General features: G+C 45.2%; 2 protein-coding genes across 3 annotated transcripts in view; both read right to left on the reverse strand.

Annotated features, from left to right (window-relative positions):
- IP6K2 (inositol hexakisphosphate kinase 2) overlaps positions 1-5,411 on the reverse strand; it is a 30,631-nt gene extending 25,220 nt beyond the window's left edge. Inside the window, exon 1 of one of the 2 annotated variants that reach the window (XM_011291409.4) lies at positions 5,263-5,411. The gene's annotated coding sequence lies outside the window, so the exon portion shown is untranslated. Of the gene's footprint in view, positions 1-2,344; positions 2,484-5,262 lie in introns of those variants that run through there. The other variant, XM_045049901.1, reaches the window with a different exon arrangement.
- A 12,789-nt stretch (positions 5,412-18,200) lies between these two features.
- PRKAR2A (protein kinase cAMP-dependent type II regulatory subunit alpha) overlaps positions 18,201-24,847 on the reverse strand; it is a 113,093-nt gene continuing 106,446 nt past the window's right edge. Inside the window, exons 10-11 of the mRNA XM_011291413.4 lie at positions 22,813-22,954; positions 18,201-22,113 (exon numbers count right to left, since the gene is read on the reverse strand). Of these exons, the coding sequence (XP_011289715.1) occupies positions 21,980-22,113; positions 22,813-22,954 (276 nt within the window). The 3' untranslated portion in view covers positions 18,201-21,979. The remainder of the gene's footprint in view (positions 22,114-22,812; positions 22,955-24,847) is intronic.

Raw genomic sequence — 24,847 nt, forward strand, 5'->3', positions numbered from 1 at the left:
GTGTGAAACAATGGAACATTCACCTTAAAAAAAATTTTTTTTTAATGTTTATTATTTTTGAGAGAGAGAGAGACAGAATCCAAGCAGGGGAGAGAGAAGGAGACACAGAATCTGCAGCAGGTTCCAGGCTGTCAGCACAGAGCTCGACGTAGGGCTTGAACTCACGACTGTGAGATCAGAATTTGAGCCTAAGTCAGACACTTAACCGACTGAGCCACCCAGGCACCCCTAAAATTCACCCTTTTAAACTGTTTGGGGGGTACAGTTCAGTGGCACCAAGTATACTCACATTTTATACAACCATCACCACCACCCATCTCCAAAACTTTTTATCTTCCCAAACTAAAACTCTGTACCCATTAAACAATTAACTGTCCAGTCTCCCTTCCTTCAAGCCCCTGGCAACCACCATTCAACTGTCTCTATGATTCTGACTACTCCAGTTTCTCACACAAGTAGGATCATTCAACATTTGTTGTTTTGCTATTCTTCCCCATTAAACTATATGCCTTAGCCATGTATCTGTCCATACAGAATTCCTTTCAAAGACAGCATAATATTTACACATAATCATAATGCGTTTTTTAACTTCCCTACTGACACTAATTTATTTATTACAATAATAATTCAATGAGTGTCCTCGTAGCTGTCCTTGCACTCTTGTGGAAGTATTTCTGTAGGAAAATTCCTAGAAGTAGAATTGCTGGGACAAAGCATAGAGGTTGCACCCAGTTTCACTCTGCCCTGTAATGTCCGTGAGCCACCAAGGATTGTGGGAAATTAAGCTGGCAGAGAGAAAAGGGAAAACCTGGTTTCACAGGTCACTACTGCAGTGACATAGGCAGAGGGACGGTGGCAGAAGAACCAGCATCTATTGGGGTCTACTGTCTGCATTCCTACTTAAGGAGTAAACAAAATAGAATTCTTATACACATTAGAAGCACATGTGAAAGGGCACCTGGGTGTCTCAGTCAGTTAAGTGTCCGACTCTTGATTCTGGCTCAGGTCATGATCTCCCAGTTTGTAGGACTGAACCCCATGTCGGGCTCTGCATGGGCAGTGCAGAGCCTGCTTGGTATTCTCTCTCTCCCTCTCTGCCCCTCCTCCACTCATGCTCTTTCTCTCATAATAAATAAGTAAACATAAAAAAAAAGAAGCACGTGTGAAAAAGGAGGTTTGAGAGGAGAAAAATAAGCCTTTAAAGAAAAACTATGTGTGCTTAGAAAGCTCTCAAGCTACTCTGTTACTTTTACACCATAGACATGTTTCAGGTAACTTTGTGGGCTCATGAACTTAGTATCTGGTTATCTTAAGATGTCAAAACCAAAGGTGAAAGAGAAGGAGACAACACCGCCTTCACAGTCCTGAGCCTGAGAGTTTGCTAGAAGAAGGAGATGATAGCAGGAGTACCCCTAGTAAAGCTTCAACCTCTAGGAGGACATAAGGATCAAGACCAAGCTGATCTTTCCAGCCTCTCCCAGCCTAAGCTTCCTTCCCTCAAGGGTCTCTCCTCCGTCATCCCAGGGGCAGGGAGTAGGAAAGAGTCCTGAGAACCCCCAGGTTCTGGGGCTCCCAAAACACCAGAGCTGCCTTCTGCAGACACCTGTCCCACCTGGAATGACCTCCCCACATTCAGTGGCACTCAGCAGGGCACAGATTCTCCTGCCTTCTCCAATGTACCTAGGGAGGCTGGTGGCCAGCCCACACAGGGGAATTAAAGAAGGAAGGGGGTGGCGAAAGTAGAGAAACAGGATTTGGTAGATGACTAGGTGTACCACACTGTTCTTAACCCTTTAGGGGGTTACTGGCCCCCTCAAGAATCTGAGATGTGTGGGCCTCTCTCCTGAAAAATGCACATCCTCACTGAACTCTACATACAGTCTGGGATGTGAGCAACTGTGGACTCTATCTTCAGAACTCCTGATACAGGGAATCAAATTAGAGGAATGAGTCCAATATTGAGCCTTCCCACGTCAGAACAAGGATGTTTTTGTTCATGAATTCACGGAGTTGAACTGCAGACACTTAAATATAAGGGGATGGTCAAATACCCAAGAAAAAATGTTCAGCAGATAGTTGGGAGCAATGGATTTGCAGCTTGAGTGAACCGAATTCGAAAACAGATTTGGGAATAGCCTAAAAGGGAAGACAGAAGGCATTCTAAGAGTAATGTGCAAAGAAAGAAGAGCACTGGGTCAGGGCCCCTATAGGTGAGAACTGCCTGAGCAGTGTGAGAGAAGGTCTGTAAAGAGACAAAGAGGCAGAACATCTACCCCCTCCCTGGAAGCCATGGGTTAAGAATCTCCTCCCGGTTTCACATGGGAAATCTAGGTCTCATACATACCCTTTGGACCACACGACAGAGAGAGAGGAGGAGGGTCTTGCACTGTGTGGCCCTTTAGGTCCCTGACAGCCCTCAGAGTTCACGGTCTGCGGCTCAGTTCTGAATGAGCTTTGGCAAAGCCTTCCCAACTTCTTCGCTGAAAAGATCTACACGAAGAATCCCTTCAAACCAAGCCACCATAGTGAAAAGGTCTCAAGCACAGGGTGTGATCAGCAAAAGCCAGCGTATGGGAAATCCTAAAAGATAAATGACAATTGCTTCAACCAAACAATTACAAGGAGGAGCACCTAGGTGGCTCAATCAGTTGAGCATCCCACTTCAGCTCAGGTCATGATCTCATGGTTTCTGAGTTTGAGCCCCAAGTCGGGCTCTGTGCTGACAGCTCGGAGCCTGGAGCCTGCTTCTGATTCTGTGTCTCCATCTCTCTCTGCCCCTTCCCCTGCTCGCTGTCTTAAAAACAAAGAAATGTTAAAAAAATTTAAAAAAACAACAATAACAAAATAACTATAAGGAAAACAGAATGAGCATATATAAAATTAAGAAACAAAAGAGACACTTCAATCAAATGCAATGTGCATATCTTATCTGGGTCCTGATATGAATAAATCAATTGTAAAAAAAAAATTATGGGAAAATCAGGGACATTTGACCACAACCAGATATTTGGGTGAAAAAAATAATGTACTGTCATTGGTTTTTAGGCAGAAAAAATGGCATTGTAGATAGCATGGGTAGCTCTTTGTCTCTTAGTGATACACAATGAAATACTTATGGATAAAATATGTTCTAGGGGTATGCCACCTAAAAAAAGTCAGCTTTTTTTTAAGGTGGGGAGTGACAGGCAGAGTGACGTGGAACAAGATGGACTAGGAGTTGGTAACTACAGAAGCCAGTGATGGATGACAGACCAAACCAACTGTTCATAAGCTTAGGAGACTGTCTCTTCCTTCAAACTCTGAGGTGGACTATAAATTCAATTTTGTGGAAACAGGACCTTTTCTTGCTCCCAGAGTATATTGCAAAATACTAATACCACTTGCTACTTTTATTACTTGGTATTCAAGTAGGCAAAAAATATAATTTATTTAAAAAACAAAAACGTGTAATCACACAAGAGAAATCATCTGCTTACCACCCACTGTAAAACAATGTGCTCCATTTGTTAGGGTGATTACCTCACTAGGTACAATAACTTCACCTAAAGGGAAAATTCTTCCCCAGAGCATCTTCTCTATGATCCCAACAATGGAAAATTTTCACCTCAGTAAGCTGGCCTCAGGGAGGCTCAGGCTCATCCCTGTTGCCTAGATACCAGTGACATCTCTGGTGCCTACAGAAGGCTCTGGCACCCCTCTGCAAGGGAGACTGGCTAAGGTTCACCAGTCAGCGGTTGCTCCTTCCTCCCACATTCCGCTGCCCAACAGACCCCAGGAGAGTATACAGTTGTACCGGTCTGTCACTTACGAAATGGTGAAGCACAGAAGTTCTATTACATCTGCTGAACTGGTTTTCACAATTATCTCAACTCTAGTGCTGGCTCTCATGCATTTGATTTCTTTCTAGCAATTCCTGTGAACTCTAAAGTCACAAGGCAAATAAACCAATTGGAGTAACAGTTAACAGTTCAACGGACTTTTTCTCCAAAGAAAGAGTCACTAAGCCATCAACTGGCCTTTCCTGTCAAATACGATAAAGTATTCATTTTGCTCGGTTTCTAATTCTGATAGTGGCTAAAGTTAAAACAGTAACACCACCACCCTGAAACTTCTCTTCACATACTTAACACCAGGCTACAGGATGCAATTATGCGAGCTCCACAGCAGCAACCTCTGTAAATAAGCATCTGAGGTCACTTAAATGTAACCCTACTAAAAATGCAAATACTTTAAATACTAGAATTCATCAAAATTACCGTAATCATGGTGCTTTATAAAAAAAAAAAAAATCATAAAGCTGGTGAACTGGAACATCTCTGTTAGCCACTTTTGAAAAGTTTCAGTACTTTTTCTTCAAACTATTCTTTCATTCTTCCAACTATTATTTTATTCTTGGGTTACGTGCAACTACCAAAATGTTTCATTCCAAGCAGTAACTAGTTCTGTTGCCCTGGTACGTAAGAGCACCGGGTTTTCTGTTTTCCACATTTTGTTTTCACAACGTTTGGCCTCATTTGTCTGCGAGTGCAGCTTTCTTAACATAGGAAACTGAGAAAAATGATACAAACCCTTAGAATGCAAGAGACAAAAGCAGTCTTTAAGCCAATGTGAAAGAAATGAAAGCTCCACCCACGGCGACGCTTATCACTATTAAAGAAGGCGTCCTCTGATCCATTCTGGGACTTTTTGGGATAACAAGGTGGGCAGATTTCCTCACCGTACACCAGCTGACAGGCCCCACTGGCACTCAACACTCAAAATGGCTGCACATCTGCCGGCCCCATAAACGGCACCTGAGGCGGTGGGCTGACTCCTCCACCCGCAGACTCAAGGAGAACCCCCCCACCCCCAATAACCCGGGACACCACGGACGCCGCTGTCCTGGGAAGCAATGACCCAGGAGATCGTTCCCCCACAAAGGTCTGAGAAAACCTCCTCAACGACCGGGGTAGATCCTGCACCGCCAAAATACCTGGGAGACCCCTCAATGACCAGAAAAGACTCTGTCCCTCAAAATCAGGGGAGACAGTCTCCCCCCAGTAACCTGAAGAAATAACGCCTCTCTCAAATGACCGGGGGATATCCGGCCCCACAAACACCCTGAGAGATCCCCCCCGCCCCCAAGATCGCGGGAGAGCCCCTCCCCAAATAACTCGGAGACACTCCTAATGACCAGAGACTTCGCCCCCGAACGGCCCGGAGACATCCTCCACCAAATCTACCAGGGCGGCAGAGCCTTAGGCCGGACAAGGCGGGCGTTACCTGCGGCCTCGGCCCGTCCAGCGGTGCTTCCGTCCTATTGTTTCTCTCCCATCAAGATGGCGGCGGCCGCGCCGAGCCCCGCCCACCGCGCCTCGCTCCCGGAGCCCCTCGCTATTGGCTCACACCGGAAGCCCAGCTCGCGGACTGGGCAGCGCGAAAAGCGCTGTTGCTAGGGCGCCGGGATCCGAGGCAGCGGCTTCCGGGAGGGGCGGGGCGAGGAGCGGGGCCAGGGATGGGGCGGAGCCTTGCCTGCCTTCAAGGGGGAGGTCAGGTGGGTGGTAGGGTGGACAGATGGGTTTGGGGTATGTGGGGTGCTAGGGATGCTTGGGTGAACGGATGGCTCAACCAAGTGTCCCATTTTTCCAGAGTCCAAGGGTTTCCCGGGATGTGGGCTTTCCAAGACTAATACTGACGAAGTCTGCAACAAACTGCGAAGTTCTTCACCCTAGCATACGGCGGGACACAGGACTAGATGTGGTTGGATGGAAAGATGGGCAATAGAGTGACTGTAGACGGTGAGCAAAGGAAGGTTATATGCACAGGTGGATGGATGACTGGATGCAGAGGGGTGGACAGAGGAATGACTGTAGAGTCCTCTGGGGACTGGCAGATGACCCATTGCCAACATAGGCCCTACCAACCTCCATACTGCATGACTTGTCTGAGGCTCATTTGTCCTGGGTCATATGGGTTGGCCAGAAGAGCTCCCACCTGAGTGCATGTCCGTGTAGCTGGCAAATTCGAGGGGGGAGGGAGGTGCTACTGAGAGTGGTCAGAGCCTCCTACCTGATCTCCACTTTTTTGTAAATGAGGCCAACGTTGCAGCCCCATGCTGTACGTGCACTGGGGGGTTGCAGAGGTGTAGATTCATGCATATGCTTATTTATTCAACAGATAGGTACTGAATACCTATACACTGTGCTGGAAATATAGCATTGAACCAAAATAGTTCAAGGGGGGGGGGTGGCGGGTGGCTGCCTTTATAGGAATGGGCAAGAACGACTTCCTGTGACCAGCTGATCTCTCTTCGCTTGGAAACACTTTACCTGTGAGTTTCAGGGCTCCATGCCCTTGTGGTTTCCTCTCACCTCACTGGTTCCTCCTCTTTGCCTCCTCTCTCTGTCTACATTATTTCTGTCATAATCTTATCCAGGTTCATGGCTTCAAATTCCACCTCCATGCCCATCACTCCCAAAAGTGTATGTCTAGTCCAGACCCTGAGGGCCACACTCAATGCCCAGCTGTAGACTCTGCATCTGCACTCTGACTTCCACTTGGCATCTCAAATTCAACTTGTGCCACCCTAGCTCTGGCTCATCCCCCAAACACACTCTACCTCACTTCCCCCAGCTCAAAGTGATGACTGCTTAGTCCTTTCTATTGCTCAGACCAAAGGCCTCATAGTACCTCTTAACTACTTTCTTTCCACTTACATTCAAGAAGTCCTATTCCTTCCATGCATCATCTACCCAGGATGAGAGCACTTCTTGCCAGGTCCATGGCTTCCACCCAGCCCAAACCACCACCATCTCTCTCTCTAGGGCAATGTCACAGCCACCTTCCAGTCTCCTGCTGCTGCTCTTGCCACCTGCAGTCCATTCTCCACACACCAGCCTGTAAATGCATAAATCAGAATCCCTCTTGACCTGTTCAGAGCCCTGCAGTAGCACCTGCCCAAGGAAAAGTCAGAGCTGTCAGGGGCCTTATGAGCCCCCATTACCTCTGTGGCTGCATCTCCCCTGTTCATCTCCGGCTCCACTGCTCAGCAGCTCGATTTCTCACATATCACACTCCATGCACTCCCCTGGCTCAGGAGCTGGGCTCCAGGTGTTCCCATACCTGGAATGCTTTCTGCAGATTTCCACAGGACTGTACCCAAATGCCCTCGAAGTCCCTCATTTCAGACTGCAACAGGCACCTTTCAACCAGCACGTGAGATCACCTTTATCCCCTTACGCTGCTCCACTCTTTTCCATAGCAGTTACCTTTTTTATGGAAGCATTTATTATCCTTTATAGGAAGCGTGGTTTCCTCCACTAGAACAAGAGCCCTGTGAAGTAAGAATCTCTCTGTTTTAGTCACGGATATATTCTGAGCACCTCAAATACCAAGGAAGCTCCAGAAGTACCTGTTGGCTGACTGAATAAGAATGGCACGTGGTATTAAACGATTAGGGCTATGGAAAAAAATTAAAATGGGGCAGCAGGAGGGAGGTTGGGGCAGGGTGAGAGTACCCCAGATCAAGGCTAGCCCTGCCTGGGTCAGGCCCAAAGGTCCCCACACTCAGCAGGGTTGCTAGGAAGCCCAACCCAGCGTTTGCTCCTGTTCCCTGCCTATAGTCACAGAATAAAAAAAAGCCCAACAGGCACCAGTCATTCAAGCCCTCACAGATAAGCACTGTCCCACCTTCCTCTGATGACCCACTCTCCCATTCCAATGTTCCTATGTGTGGGGTTGAGGCTGGACAGAGTAGAGTCTCCCTGGGGCAGCCCCGCATTAATTCACTCTTATATTTCTTCCATAAGTGTTTACCAAGGGGTGACCTGGGCTAGACACTAGGTACATGAGAAGAAGGGACACGGCAAGAATTTGAAGGATTTATAGAGTCCTTGCCCCACAGTGAGGAGTGTGGGGAAGTAAAGGATGGATCCAACAGTAAAAACAACAACAACAGCCAAACAAATAAACACCCAGCTTCATTATGGGCAGTGTGAATAATGAAGAAAGGGAACCAAGCTGATGTCCAGAGTATGGTGTTTATGTCCAATGCAGCAGGAAAGGTATATCTGAGAAGGGGACATCTGAGCTAAGATGAACCTGGAGGCCTGGCTGAGCAGGGAAAGAGAAGCCATTCCAGGAAGATAGCATAACAAGTGCAAAGATCCCCAAGGAAAGAACAAGTTTGGTATGTTGGAGGAATATGAAGAAAGTGGTTGGGTCTAATGGAAGAAACAGCTCAAAGTTCAATGGAAAGCTCAAAGGCATGAAGGAACAGACCACAGACAAGAGATCTGGAGGCCAAATCCAGGCGTCCTATTGTGCAAACAAGAGTTCTAGAAGGAGAAAAAGGGATGGCTGAAATAGAGGCACAAACCAAATAAATGGTAGAAGAAAACTTTTCTGACTTGAAGAAAAAGCTGTGTCTGCAGATGGGAGGTACTGGCCTCATTCCCAGGCAGTATGGAAAAGGAAAGACTATAGTGAATTCTTAAACTCCAAGGAGAAAGAGAACATTGTACAAGCTCACAGATGGATAGAACAAGTCACCTACCAAGGAGGAAGGGCCAACTGGCCTTAAACTCTCCCCCATAACAGGTAAATTATCCTGAAGGGTCAGTCCTCATGCCTGGAGGGAGAAGGTAGCCATTAACGTAACGGAAAATGTAGTGAAGTTTCCAAATTACCAAGAGAAAAAATGGAATGAATGACATCTTAAAAGAGAGAGAGAAAAGAGGAAAGTAGTAGGTAGTTGGTAGTTTCATATAGTTCAATTGAATAGAAAGATAAAATCGTAAAGTAAAAAATAATAAGCATAAAGGAATTATGGAATGAGCAAACATTCATGATTGCATAATGTCATGATTGGGAATCTAGAAAATCAAAAGGACTTCTTTGAAAACTACTACAATTAATAAGAGAAAATGTTAAGGTAATAAATACAAGAAAAATATGTCAAAAATTTCCTACAAATAAGCCCCTAGAAATCAAAAAGAATGAGGAAAATATTCGATTAACAATAACAGAGCTATAAAATATTTAGGAATAATTTATTATGAAAAGTATAGGAATTGTACTAGATGGGAAATTTCCTACAGAAAATTGTATTAAGAGTCTTAGAGGTCGGGGAATGGGGTCAGGATTCATCCATCACTTGAAACTGGACACTTGCCACTTTGGACAAAATTTGGATTTTTTTTACCCTTTTTTTTAAAGTTTTTAAAATGTTTATTTATTTTTGAGAGAGAGAGAGAGGCAGAGCATGAGCGAGGGAGGGGCAGAGAGAGAGACACAGAATCCAAAGCAAGCTCCAGACTCCGAGCTGTTAGCACAGCCTGACCCAGGGCTCGAACTCAACAGCTATGAGATCATGACCTGAGCTGCAGTCAGATGCTTAACCGACTGAGCCAACCAGGTGCCCCTTTAATTTTTGCTTCATGTTTATTTTTGAGAGAAAGAGAGAGAGAGAGAGAGGCGGAGAGAGATGGAGACACAGAATCTGAACCAGGCTCCAGGCTCTGAGCTGTCAGCACAGAGCCTGACGTGGGGCTCAAACTCACAAGCTGTGAGATCATGACCTGAGCTGAAGTTGGATGCTTAACTGACTGAGCCACCCAGGTGCCCCGGGACACAATTTGGATTTGTTAGCAAAGATAAAGGAGAAAAAGGGTATTGGGAGGCAACCAAAAGAACCTCACAACATGAAAAAATAGTCAAGTTCATCAGAAGGCAAGGAATACAAATCAAAGTTAAAATGTAACAATGGCAAAACTATGGAGAGAGTAAAAAGATCAGTGGTTGCCAGGCATTTGAGGGAGAGGAAGAGATGAATAAATGGGTGGAACACGGAGGATTTTTTAGGGCAGTGAAACTGTTCTGTATAATACTATAATGGTGGGCTCATGTCATTATCCATTTGTCAAAACCCATAGAATGTACAACAAAAAGAATGAACTCTATGTAAACTCTGGACTTCGGTTGATAACAGGTCAATATTGGTTCATTGATTCTTACAATCGTACCACACTGATGTGGGATGCTGATGGTGAGCAAGGCTGTGTGTTGGGGCAAAGAGGTGATATATGGGAACTCTGTACTTTCTGCTCAATTTTGCTATGAACCTGAAACCACTCCTTTAAGAAAAGGCTATTAAATTTAACATTTTTTAATGTTCATTTATTTATTTGGAGAGAGAGAGAGCACAAGTGGTAGGAAGGCAGAGAGAAGAAGAAACGGAATCCCAAGCAGGCTCTGCACCATCAGTTCAGAGCCCAATACAGGCTCAAACTCACGACCCTCGAAATCATGACCTGAGCGGAGATCAGGAATTGACTGTGCCACCCAGGCACCCCAAGGCTATTAATTTTTTTTAATGTTTATTTATTTTGAGAGAGAATGGGAGAGCGCGCATGCGCGCGCACACACACACACACACACACACACACACACACACACAGGAGAGCTGGGAGGGGCAGAAAAAGAGGGAGAGAAAGAATCCCAAGCAGGCTCTGCGCTGTCAGCACACAGCCCCATGTGGGGCTTGATCTCATGAGCGGTGAGATCATGACCTGAGTCAAAATCAAGAGTCAGACGCTTAACTGACTGAGCCACCCAGGCACCCTGGCTGTTAATTTTTTTTTAAGAAGAGAAACAAGGTAAGTCACTTTATATTTAGTAAACTAGCAAAAGTTAAAAAGAACTGCACCAACTCTTGCTTTTCAGGATGTAAGGAAAAGGATTTGTCCCAACATTATTGACAAAGACTGGTTACAACCTTTTTGGAAAGCAATTTTGCAAACCCCAGTAAAATAAAAATGCAAACGCCTTTAAACCCTATAGTCGCAAACTTTGGATTCTCACTTATAGAAATAAAAGCACTGAGATGTGGGCTATATGGTCAGGGATATTTATTGCTACATCATGTGTAGTGGGAAAAAAATTGCAAAGTGATGGCCCATCCACAAGGCCATGGTTAGGAACATTTTGGTGCCTTCACACTGCTCTGGCTACTATGCTATGTAACAAATTACCCAGCTTTAGTGGCTTAAAACAGTTACATTTATTTTGCTCACAAATCTGCCATTTGAGCAAGATTCAGCAGAAACTGTTCTCTGCTGCATCCGTTTGGGCAGCTTGAATGCTGGGGCTGAAATCATCCAAAGTTCATCACTTGAGGTGTAGCTGTCAGCTGAGGCTTGAGCTGAGACCTGAAATGCCCACGCGTGGCCTCCATGTGGCCTGGGCCTCCTCACAACTTGGTGGCTAGGTTCCAAGGATGGTTGTCCCAAGAGAGAAGAAGCCAGGTGGAAGCTGTATCCCCTTTCTAACCTAGACTCAGAAGTCGCAGTGTCTTTTCTGCCTCATTTTATTCATTAGAAGCAAAGTCACTAAGTCTGGGATATATGTTCAAGGAGAGGGAAATTAGACTCCACCTTTCACTGGAGAAGTACCAAAAAGTCTAGGGACAGAGTTTTGTTTTTGTTTTTGTTTTTAATTTTTTAAATGTTTTTAATTTTTTATTTTTGAGAGAGAGAGACAGAGTGCGAGCGGGGGAGGGCCAGAGAGAGAGGGAGACACAGAATCCAAAGCAGGCTCCAGGCTGTGAGCTGTCAGCACAGAGCCCGACTTGGGGCTCAAACCATGAGATCATGATCTGAGCCAAAGTCAGATGCCAACTGAGCCACTCAGGCACCCCTGTTTTGTTTTTTTTGTTTTTGTTTTTGTTCTTTTGTTTTGTTTTTGAGAGAAAGGCACGAGAGGGGGAGAGGGGAAGAGGGGCAGAGGGAGAGAGAGAAAGGATCTTAAGCAGGCTCTATGCTTAGCGTGGAGCCCAACACAGGGCTCGATCCCATAACCCTGGGAACATGACCTGAGCCAAAATCAAGAGGTGGATGCTCAACCGACTGAGTCACCCAGGTGTCCCTTGGGGACAGGTTTTATGTCATCATCAAAAAGAAGGAATTGGAAAAACACCACTTGAATTGGAGGGCTTGAAACAAGTTGAGATGAATGAGAAAAGAAAGATGCAGAAAAGTGGGTACAAAATGGCCTAATGTACACAACAAAGGCAAACCACTCTATGTCAGTGTAAGTTGACCCATGTACATCACAGGTTTGGACTCCATTTATTTGCATATTTTTCCCATAAATACAGTACAGTACTGCATATGTATTTTCTCTTATGATTTTCTTTCCTCTAGCTTACTTTATTGTAAGAATGGAGTACATAATACATATAACATACAAAACGTGTCGAACAACCGTTCATGTTATTGGTAAGGCTTCTGGTCAACAGTAGGCTATTAAATTAAAAAACATTTTTAATGTTTATTTTTGAGAGAGAGAGAGAGAGAGAGAGAGAGAACACAAGCGGGGAAGGGGCAGAGAGAAGGAGACACAGAATCCGAAGCAGGCTCTGGGCTCTGAGCCGTCAGCACAGAGTAGGCTATTAAATTTTTGAGGAGTCAAAAGTTATACATGGGTTTTTTTTGACTGTGCAGAGGGTTGGTGCCCCCTAACCTCCGTGTTGTACAAGGGATAAAAGATAAAGACTGTGCTAAGACCCAGCAGTTAGGATGGGTTCTCCCTTATGCATTTAATTATAGGTGTTTATATCACCATATGAAGAAAGTGGCTATTTATTTGTTGTTGTTTTTTAAGTAAGCTCTACACCCAATGTGGGGCTTGAACTCCCCACCTGGAAATCAAAAGTCACATGCTCCACTGACTGAGCCAGCCAGGTGCCCCAAGAAAGTGTTTTTTTAGAGAGGCATGTTTAAGTGGTTAAGGATCAAGAAAATCGAGGTAATGACCACCTTATATTAAGCCAAGACAGAGCAGGGAGGAATGACTGAAGAGCCGCAGGGACACTGCAGGGCGCCAGGAGTGTTTGGCCTGTGAGAAATCATTGAGCGGAATGTCTTTGTTTTATGCACCTTTCGGTATTAGTTATATTCCACACTTTGAAAATTTTTTAAATTAAAAAAAAAAAAAAAGGCAAAGCAAAGCAAACACTGCAGAAGGTTCCCAGTGGGTGGAGAGTGAGGAGCCCAGGGGAGGGATCCCAGCCCAGACCACTGGACACTCAGCTCAGCACAGTGTCCCAGGTGGAGGTATAAACCTGAGGTTGAGCAGCATGGAGATAACACCCAAAGCCACACTGCTTCTAACAAAATGCTGAAGGGTCCCAGGGTGGGGAGTGGAGTGGAGCCCTCCCTGGGACACTCAACATTTAAAAAAAAAAAATTTTTTTTTTTAATCTTTATTTTTGAGAGAGTGGGAGAGACAGAGTGAGAGCAGGGGAGGCACAGAGAGAGAAGGAGACACAGAATCCAAAGCAGGCTCCAGGCTCCGAGCTGTCAGCACAGAGCCCGACACGGGGCTTAAACCCACGAACCATGAGTTCATGACCTGAGCCGAAGTCGGACGCTTAACCGACTGAGCCACCCAGGCGCCCCTGGAACACTCAACATTTAACTGTAGTCTGAGTTAAAGCTGGCAACAGAGGTGAGAAGAAAACCGGGAGAACTGGATGTTCCCGAGAAGGTGGTCGGTCCTTGAAGCACGAGGGAGGAGTCCATTGTGGTGACTTCAGCTAAGACTCTGGGGAGCCGGCATGTGCTTTGGCTCCGCTCTTGTAAATCTCTGGGGACTTCGGTGCTGTACTGTGGCCAGAACAGGAGGTGAGGAGGCGACTATAGGGAAGTCTCAAGGCTTTTGCCGTGAAAAGAGAACAGTGGGGCAGGAGCTAGGGGGGCACATGGGGAACGGAGGAGGAGCCCGGGGCTTCTGACCCATCGTTTCTGTGTTCTTTAAAGATGAGGTGAGGCCATTGCTGAGGGGGCAGGGGCACAAAAGGTTAGAGGATGAGCCGAGGGCCAGGCAGCGAGCACTGCAAGGGGCCTGGAGATGAAGCGTGGCGGAGGTTGCTGAGCAGAGACCTTGTCTCTGGGGTGCAAGTAGCTGGGCCCCAGGCAGGGATCTGCCAGGGCGAAAGAAGTTGTCCAAAAGTGGAGGAGTGAGAGTTGGACCAGAAGATGGAGGCAGCCTTTCTGTGCTAGAGATCCCAGTTGGGGACCACTTTGTTCTTCCCACACAGCCCTGGCCTGGGATTGAGGAAGGGAGGGCTCCTCTCTGCTGGGGCCAGGGCCAGGGCCAGGGCCAGGGCCAGGGAAAGGGTCGGGAGGGAGTGTGTGGGTAGAGCTGTTCTGGGGTCAGTTATCTATCAGAAACCCTTCCCTGCCTGTTCCTTAAATCAAGCTGGCCATTCTCCATCAACTCCCCCCCCCGGGGCCCAGGGCTCCCAAGGTCCCCAGTGTCAGAGGGTTGTACAGGCAGCTCCGAGCCCAGTTCAGAACATGATGTTCCCACCAGGGCAGCGGCAGGACTCAGGTCCCCCACAACCCTACCTCCTCCCCTGCATCCATAGCTCTGGGAAGTATGCCAGTTGGGGAGGGGCTGGCTGCAAATCACTCCCGATTTTGTTGTTGTTGTTATGGAACAAAAGGCAGGAAAATTACCAAGAAAAGGCTCCCACAGGACCAAGATGGAGGCAGCTCCTAGCACATTGTCCTGGACACACACCTCGTCCTCACCATGTCCAGGCTGCGAAGAGCCACAAAGGACACTGGAAATTCCCATTGTGCTGGAAGGCTGCCTGGTCTCAGCGAGCCGTACTCTGGCACTCTTAATGTACCTTTGCCTTCACTTTGTAAACCTGGCCCATGACCAGTTCCCAGGCGCAAGGCTAGCCCTCCTGGGATATAAAACTAGCTTTATCCATTTTTCAGGTATGAGAATAACTCACATAGGTTTTCAGTTGTGAGGCGGGTTCTCTGTCAGGGAGTGGGCCTGCTTTTTGCTGTGAGCCAGAGATGCCCAGCTTAAAGTGATCACAAGGGAGAGACCATACCAGCCACTGAACCCCAGCCCCCTACTGTGGTTGGGCCTAGGCCCAGCCCAGGCAGGTGAGGGGCCGGACTGGAATTCCACTGGGCCAAGGCATGTAGGCAAAGCCAAGGGCAGAGGAGTGGATGCCCTCCAATAGCCTGCTTCCTTCTTTACAGAGGAGGAAGCCAAGGTGTTGGAGGGTCTCCAACTCCTCATCTGACCAGCCTTAGCCTGGAGCTGCCAGTCCAGTGGAGCCATCTTGAGTTCTGAAGGGTCAGTGCCCTGAGTTGGGGGGCTGGGGGTCATGTGCTTTCTGTCTCCCAGCTCTGTCCTGGTTAGGAGAGCACTCTGGCTTCCAGAGCTGGAAGCTTCAACAGCCCCTCATCTGGGGTCATATGAATCTGTATGTGGCCTCATTTTGCATCCTGGGCATGGGGCTGTGGGCCAGCCCTGGGACAGGACGCCAGGAGTCCAACGTGGCTCATGTGCGATTCCATCTTGCTTGGGATTGATGCACATCTGCTCCAAAGGCCTCTGCCCCGATTGTCCTACAGATCCGAGCCTCGGCATCAGGTCCCCCACTCCTCCAGCTGCCCAGGCTGGGCTCATGGCAGGCATGGGAGAGTGTGCTGCAGATGTCCCCTCGAGCCTAGGCCTTTCACTTTCAAAATGAAAATGTCCAGGCTAGCTATGCTTGGATGTTATGCTGGAAAGTGCTGGTTTGCTTGTCTGGTGGGTCTAGACTTAAGCTTTTCCTTTTTACCAGTTTGCCAGAAAAATAACCAACTGCAAATCCCTGCTTCCTCATTCTGGGGGCCTGAGGACCTGGCCAGAAAAGAGATTGCTGGATCTGGCTTTCTGCAGAGCACACAGTGACTTTTGACCCTTGGCTCAGTGCAATTCTGCACAGGGAGGAAGTGGTAGGGCGATGGCCAAGAAGGCCATGGAGATTTGGCTGGTACTATTTAGACCTCCTTCCTCAACAGCTGACCGGCAAATGCCCACCCTTCTGCCTATTAGGATGGACTGATTGGTGGGGTGAGGTCCTGGCTTTCCTAGTGTCTGTGGGTAGCTCCTTTGGTTTCACACTCCAGCCTGGGCAGCCTCCTGCCCTCTAGTCTACAAATGGGTTGGGCACTGCTTGACTTATGCACTTAAAGACAAGCCAGATAACTGGTTTGATAGAAGAGAAAGAAGTGCTCACAGGAGCAAGGATTCTGGCTGGGAAGAACTCAAAGAAAAAGGGGTAGAAATGTCACACAGTAGAAACAAATTTCAGAAAAGTTTGATTTTTTAGCACATGACATTACAAAATGCAACCTAGACCCAAAAGGCATCTCTGGCCAAGTTTCACCATGATGTTTAGGATGGCTAGGATGATGGTGACAATTTCTGAGGAGTCCCTACCTGGAGGGAGTCTCCTTCAAATCTCAAATCTAGTCTTTCTCCTTTTACAGTGCCTCAGATGCTTGCGTAACCAGAATGGTGTGATGTGGGCTAGAGCAGTGAGGGGTAGTGCATGCTTGGCACTCACTTTACGAAGAGGCAATGGCAGCCCTGAAGGAGAAAAACAGCATGACCAAGGGAAGCAATAAGGTATTGGGAACATGATCATCCTTGAAATAGGAGATCCGGGCTGCTGCCTGTGAGTCTGGAAACATGGGCTCCATCATCAGTGGAAGAAAGGTCCAGAATGCCTTGGTGAATCTTACTATCATTGTTCTTGCTAATTCCTGGAGTTTAAACACAGTGTCAGGAATGTCCACAGCAGGTCACCAAAATGTGCTCAATGAATAAATAAACTGAGTTCAGACCGAATTTCTAACACTCTCATTTAGAACTTGGGTAATACTCATCTAAATTCACAAGTGGTTATTATTCAGTGTGTTCTTGTTCAACACCCTGCATTTTATCTGCATATCCCCGATATAACCAGGTAACAGTATCTGTGCCGTCATCTGTGACGGAGCATTTGTCTGTAGAGGAGATGGGTAAAGGAAGCAAAATTTATACTTAACATGATGCCTTATGAGACAACCACAGATTCCTTAATCACAATATAAGTAAACTGTTTTAATTCTGTTATAAAATGAATGCACTAAGATCACCGAGGATATATTCAGGTACCTTTGATGGGGCAAATTCAGAGCTTCATGTTAGAACATTCAAGAAAGCAAAGTCCTCAAGTGACATGTACTCTGAGACTGTGAACGATATGATCTTAACATTGTCCTGGCGCTTAATAACTGTTCATAGCAACACCACCACTAAAACCACAAAGGCCAAACCATTTAATTTTAAAGGCCATTTTGGCTTTGAGAGAGTTCAACTACTAGTTTCTTGAGCCCCAAGGGGATATTTTGTATGTTCACCCACTACTTGATACTTGTGTACCACCAGGTCAAGGCAAGATCAAACTGGAACACGATTTTATCGTAGAACAGCTTCTTTTGGTCACTTGGAAAGAAACCGCAGGCACACTGAATTATCACAGAATCATCGCTAGTTCTTGTTACAGCCACGTTACCGAGAAGGAAATGGTAGAAGTAACACTGTCAGACAGGAGTTTTCCGCTGAGCTTCATTGGTGAGTTTATCTTCCCTGCAAGGGATATACTGGATGCCCTTCCACACCATCTTCAACAACTCAAATACCATGCTGCCATAGTTAATTTTATGTGTCAAGTTGACTGGGCCATGGGGTGCCTAGATATTTGGTCAACCATTGTTCTGGGAGTTTCTGTAAGGGTGCTTTGGGATGAAATTAACATTTAAATCAGTAGATTAAGTAACGCACATTGCCCTCCCCAATGTGGGTGGGCCTCATCAAATTAGTTGAAGGCCCAAATATAACACAAGGACTGACGCTCAAGTAAGAGAATTTTCCTGCCTGACTGCCTTCAAACTGGGGCATTAGCTCTTCCTGAATCTTGAACCTGCCAGCCTCTGGAAAGGAACTACACTATCAACTCTTACGGTTCTTAACCTTTCAGATTCAGACTAGAATTTAATCATCAGCTCTCCTTGGTCTATAGTTTGCCAGCTCATCATACAGATCATGAGACCTGCCTGCCTCCATAATTGCATGAGTCAATTCTTTATAATAAATCTCTTTATTATACACACACACACACACACACACACACACACACACACACACACACACAATCCTTATTGGTTCTTATTGGAGAACCCTAATACATATTCCCAGGTCTCCTCTCTAATTTTCAAGAGCTCACATCCCAATCCCAACAATGTATCTGCCAGATGGGTACTATTATGGCCTGGAACCCTGAAATGAGAGGACAAACAACACAGGGCTGCACCAGAAAGTCAGACATGATTTGTCAGCCTTTATTAACCAAGAGCAAAGCCGAGCCCTAGAGTTTCCTTTTAAAAAAAACCAACCTTGTTTATGGCAAACAATGATTTAATTATATGTTCAATACTACAGAGCAAGAATTGATCACTTTCTAATCACTCATTCTTCTGAGATTAAAATGTAAGTGTAAAACAGTTAAAATAAGATTGTCTCCAATGATTTAAAAACAATTCCAATTGACAGACATTTCAAACATTATGTGTAGAACTCAGGACCAAAAAAAAGACCTTAAAACATTTTACCTTTGAGGTAGCACAATAATGCTGAATTAGATTTCTTTTATTACAATGAGCTTAAGAAAACAATGAGGAATCTACCTTTTGCTCAAGGTGGGCTAAATGGTTTTCTGCAAATCCCCCATGAGGTTAGTGACAGTTTTCTTTTTTCTTTTTTTCTTTTTTTTTTTTTTTACGTATAAAGATAGCCCTGCAGTGTGTAAAAGGAAACCCACAGAGGAAGGCTGCTTCCCATAAAATAGACATTAGAATCATTGAGGAACGTCAGCAGTCAAGACAGGAGGAACAAGAGGTAATTGTAGTGAAAAACCAAACAACTTGTATCTTGTCAAGAATGGTTTACAAGTACGTGTCAAGAACAAAAATTTCAACATTAGCCCACTGAAAACAAAAATTAAAAGATGACGTTCATGGGTCTTTTCCCTTCTTCTCTGTGCAAAAATGCTTTCACTTTTTTGAAATGAGAGAAGATTGTTTCTACACTGCGACATGACATGGAAATTTTGTGTGCCCAGGGTGCTGCTGGGCACCATTGGCACTTCTCACTGACTACCATTGTGAGCAGAGAATCTGGGCAATAAGAGGATGAACATGACCCCTCCTGGCTACAGAGCCATTTCTTGCCACTTTGCTGCTGAATTCACTCATTAAACTGCTCAAAGAAAAACTGCACTCTCACTTGAGAATCTATAGCACTTATATATAAAGACTATCAACTAAGAGGATAGCCCACGTCAACCCTTTCTTCAGAGAATACAGCCAAAAGAAGAGAGTGGGTGTGATAAACTGAGGCCAGAAGGAAGGATAATACTGTAGGTTGGACCTCAAGGCTCTCAGGAATATTCTTTACCATCCCAAACAATAGCTAAAATCCAGGAAAGAGGGCATGAAGCTCTAACCCATGGAAGAGAACAATATAAAACAATTAACACAGGGATCTCTTCCTAATATGCTCCTCCCCTTGAGGCTCACCCAACAGTTCAGGGTTTGCCTGACATAATGTGGACACTGGAGCCCTCAGCTGAGCTTGGTCTGCCACCTTTGAATCTCCATGCTGCAAAGAGAACTGGGACACTGTCAGACTCCTGGCACCTTGGTAATGGTTGTATCCTATTTCACTCACCCTGGTCCTTTTAAGGTCTTCCTCAAGCCAAACCCCCAAAGGGCCCTGTATGCAGTGAGGGTTTGGACTCATGATCTATATATCAATCTGTAGTTAGAGCAGGAGGACTTAAGACTGATGGATTTTACTCTGTAAAACAGCAACCATCAGTGAGTTGGGGGTATCAAAGAGGCTTCTGTGAAGAGGAAGACTGAACTGGGATGTGCAAGGAGGCAGGCTGAAAAGGCCCATGCCTAGCAGCCTGCAGGAGTGACTCTGGCACTAAGCTCACAGCCAGCCCTAACTAAAGCTGGCACGGGGGGTACAAAGAGGGCATCTGCTCAGTATTTAAACAGTGTCCTCACATAGTTGGGGCCAGACCTCTGTGACGCTCCTAAAGCTCAATGTACCTGCCACTTTTGCAATAAACAGGGGTGATTCCTGTCTGCTAAAGTGCAAGATCTGCTTTCCTAACTTACTTGATAATAAAGCAACACCCTGGAGAAGAACAACCTTGGAAAATCGTGGGAAAAACCACATGGGCTTTCCCAGTGCTAGCTGCCTGTTTTGGGGTATTAGTTACAACCTCTCACGATTCTGAGACCTGCGATGCAGGCTACCTAGGGCAGTGTGAAAAGAGTCCTTCTGCTTTCACATCACAGAATGCAAGAAAAAGGGAGAATTGACCAAAGTTGTGGTAGGTCACCCTTCCGGAAATCTTTCCACCACACTGTCCATGGCAAAAGCAGAGAGCCTGGCTTATGTGGACAATGGAAGTGACATGTGGGCTCCATCACTATCTATAACAGGAATGACTCAAGCCCCAGCATGTGATCTCTTAGGGATCTATTGAGTGACACAAATTTAAAAAATAAATCATATCGGGAAGGGCCTCTTGATTTAATATAAACTTGGCTACAACATTCAAATTATCTCTATGCAGCCTTCACACTACTCTTAGGATCTCTTGTAGTTTCTTGATTCTAAGTCATTGTGAAGGAAAAAAAAATCCATTCTGAAATATATTTAATTAGGATAATTCATCAGCATTCTACCTGATAGAATTAAAAGGCTAAAAAAGTTTTAAAATAAGCTAAATTACTTTCCTCTGGGGTTAACAATTGAAACCCCAAATATCCCAACACCTTAATTAGAAAGGTTTTTACAGTAATTCTATGAAATTGTGAGTAATTCTGATTTTTAAAAACAAAGCGTTGATCTTCAGGATGAATGCCTGAGTCAGCTGACAAACTGATACACGCGAATAGGTCTAATAAGAATTCCCTAAACACAGAAATAATTTTTTTTTATTTCAAAAAAAAAAAAAATAGCTGCTTCTTCTTTAAAGAGTTTAAAATTGATAGTTCAACAGCAAAGCTATGTGATAACACCGGAGTAGAAGGAAAGGGCCCTCTTTGTAGTAGTACAACCTCTTGCTGGCACACCGCCATTAGTTGGTAGGGACAACTGGGAACAAGATGGCAGGAGTCGCCCAGGGAAGTATTTGGGTCAGATAAAGTGATGGCACGTCCAGACCCTGGCTCCTTAGAAATGCATAGTGATTCACTCATGCAAACTGCACAGAGATAAATAAAACAAAACAAAACCTACTAAAACAGAACAAAACACCCCAACCCAGAAAACCTTCCCTGGCTCTCTGCTACGTGAAGAATGTGCTGAGCCCAAATTTTCTGCTCTAACACAGGTCCTCATGACCAATCGGTGTGCCCTGGCACACTGACCTGCTGGGCCCTGGGCAGGGCCCTTTCCTAAACAGCACTGTGAGTTTGGAGACAGCTGTCACGGGTATAGCTGTCAGCAGACAGTACAATGCCACAGGACCACAGACCTCGGTCCTACCAGCTGCCATTTTCTACTGTAAAACCAAAGGCTACAATTGTGAACAAACGTGTGGACTTTCTCAAAGGACAAAGGAGAAGATCGAGGGCTACAACATTTCCTCCCTTGAGAAAGGTCGGGGGTGGGTGTCTACAGTTATACACAGGTTTGTGCAGACCTGTGGTGACTTCCAACAGCAACAGTAGCAGCCAGAGAGGAAAGGAAGATGATTACACTTTGGACTTTGTATCAGGCACTTAAATTGTTGGAGAGACATGCCGTTTTGAACCAAAGGTGTGACAACTGGGTTGGAATAATCATTACAAGTGGTCTAATAATGGGCTTTCAGAAGCAAAGTGGAGGAGGTATGGGTCGAACCTCTGCCCATCTTTTAGTGCTGACTTTCAAGTTTTCTAAATGCCCACGGCCATAGCAATGGCAGTGGCGGTGGCAACAGCAGGAACAGTTCTGTTGTGTCTGTCTTCTGTGTGTGTTCTGTGGCTGACCAGAAGGTTTTGGTGTCACACTGAGAAGGCTCTGTGGTGTGGCACACCTACTGCCCGGGATCGATCAAATCCATGCTGGAGCCAAACATCTTCACCAGTTGTTCCTCGTAGTGTGAGATGTTTCTCTTCATGATGTCCATACACGGCCCCAGAAGCCTCTCAAATGCTTGCACGTCCATAACTGCATTGTTAAAAAGAGGTGCACGAGAGAATGAATTCTCTACATCATTAATTCAAAGTCATTTCCCACATGCAAACTTTTTTTCTTTTTAATTTTTAAAAATGTTTTTCATTTATTTTTGAGACAGAGAGAGACAGAGCATGAGCAGCGGGGGGGGGGGGGGGGGGGGTGCAGGGAGAGGGAGGGAGACACAGAATCTGAAGCAGGCTCCAGGCTCTGAGCTGTCAGCACAGAGCCCGACGCGGGGCTCAAACTCACGAACTGTGAGATCATGACCCGAGCTGAAGTCGGATGCTTAACCGACTGAACCACCCAGGCACCCCGCAAACTTTTTATTAAATATACCCATTCACATTACAGGGGATAAGACTGTGGGATCCTGGGCACTTGGAAAAAGGAGGGATGTTTCTACGTTGAGTACAGCTTGACTGTGTCATCTCGGTTTGTGACTTTGCAGAGCCTGGCAGCACCTTTCTCTTGATCCCTACAGAATCCTGCACACCTGCCTCCATTTCTGCTCTTTTCACAGGCTATACTGCTGTATTGCTAAAGGATCTATACCCATTTCTAGTTGGTCCCACAAGCTGTTCATGCCTGGATGTGTGAGAGAACTGGTGGAGTCAAGGCTTGCTGCTGGGAAAAAAAATACTGCATGTTAGAAAAAAAAAGTATTATGCATAAAGAATTTATTTTTCTTACCTAAGCATTTGACGTCTCCCACTGCATAAGCTGAAGCAGCTCTGGGTTTGTTGGTGACCAGTGCAAGCTCTCCAAAGTACTGCCCCTTATGGCAACGGGCAATCTCGACCTCCTGGTTCCCGCCATCCTTGTTTGCTTTAGTCTAGGGCAGGTGGAAAACATGACCTAGACTGATTCCAGAATCACAGCTGGACATGTCCAGTCACACACACTTGCAGTCCCGTCTCAGTACGCTTAACACAATTATTTAGACATTCACTCTGCAGAGATGCTACCTGCACCATGTAAACTGCATGGGCTAATTAGTCTCTGGTTTAATTAGAGGAGCTGGCTTTTACCTCGGGCTTCATCCAATTCCTAACAACCTTTCAGAGGTAATGGATAAATATCAAGAGGTAAAGAGCAGACCATTTTCTTTGGAAGATTTATATATAAATATAAATATAAATATATATATATATATATATAAAATTATATATATATAATATATAATATATAATATATAATATTAATATATACTACACGATTATATAACATCAGTATATTATATATTAACATAAACATATTTATTATGTATTTTTATTTATTATACATACATATATGTATATGAATGCTCTCTTTTTGGTAGATGCTGACTTCTAAGGCACAGGGGAAAAGACAAGTCATTTGCAAATTCCTTCTAAATGATGTCAATGTTTCTCTTAGGTAAAGTCACAATCCTAGGCTACTTCTTGATTTGAGATCATGTCTTTCTTGGCCAATACTTCACAGTGACAAATTTTCTTTTTAGGTACTGTCTACATCTTAAGTTAGTGGTTCCCAAGGCACCTGGGTGGCTCAGTCAGTTAAGCGTCCAGCTCTTGATTTCAGCTCAGGTCATGATCTCATGGTTCGGTTCCTGAGTTCACGCCCCAAGTTGAGGTTCATGTACAGCCTGGCACTGGACTCAGCACTAACAAGCCTGCCTGGGATTCTCTCTCTCCTCTCTCTCTCTGCTCCTCCCTCATGTACACATGCACACTCTCTTTCTCAAAAACAAACTTAAAAATAGTTTAGGGGCGCCTGGGTGAGGGCTCAGTCGGGTGAGCATCTGACTTTGGCTCAGGTCATAATCTCATGGTTTGTGGGTTCGAGCCCCGCGTCAGGCTCTGTGCTGAGTGCTCAGAGCCTGGAGCCTTCTTCGGATTCTGTGCCCCCCTCTCTCTCTGCCCCTCCCCCGCTCATGCCCTGTCTCTCTCAAAAGTGAATAAAGATTAAGAAAAATTAAAAAAAAATAGTTTAAAGACTTGGATGTAAATTTAAAAAAGTAAATAAAAAAAAAAACAGTTTAAGTTAGTGGTTTCCCCCCCTACCACCACACATTTTTTTAGAGGAGCTGAGTAACTAAAAACAATTTTTTATAATGTTCAACCTGGAAATTTAGTGGTTTAACTTTGTATTAAGAAACCGAGCAGGTTGTAATTTATGCTTATCAAATTGCTGAAAATAATGTACTATATTATATTTATATCTAGAGGTTTTTTGTTTGGTTTTGCTTTTTTTTTTTTTTTTTTTTTTTACAAATCCATTTGCCAAGCTAAGCAATAATTTGTTTAAGTAAAAAGATTATTTAGAATTTATTTATAAGAATTAGTCTCAAACTTTAAGAGCTACTTTAAGTTATAGGTAAATAACCCTCCTTGCACACTACTGCCCTGACCTGTTTGCTCTGCAGTTGATCTGCTCCATTGGAGCCAACACTCCACTTCCAATTTCTGTAGCATTCTCTGGGGCTGCAGACACGTTTGTGCCCACCTAGTCCCTTCTCCAGAGTAGCATTTACCACATGGTCATGTGAACACCAGCCCCCTGAGGGTTTTGTTACAATGCAGATTCTGATTCAGTAGGTCTGGGGCAGAGTCTAAGATTGCATTCCTGACAAGCTCTCCCAACCCCCAGGGCCACAGTGCTGCTGGTCCCACACACCCAACACCACTAGGCTGTGATCAGGAGGTGTCAATGAGTATTTGAGAAATATGCAAACATGTATCACTAG

The sequence above is a fragment of the Felis catus genome, chromosome A2 (assembly GCF_018350175.1).
Source record: "Felis catus isolate Fca126 chromosome A2, F.catus_Fca126_mat1.0, whole genome shotgun sequence".
Taxonomy (NCBI): Eukaryota; Metazoa; Chordata; class Mammalia; order Carnivora; family Felidae; genus Felis; species Felis catus.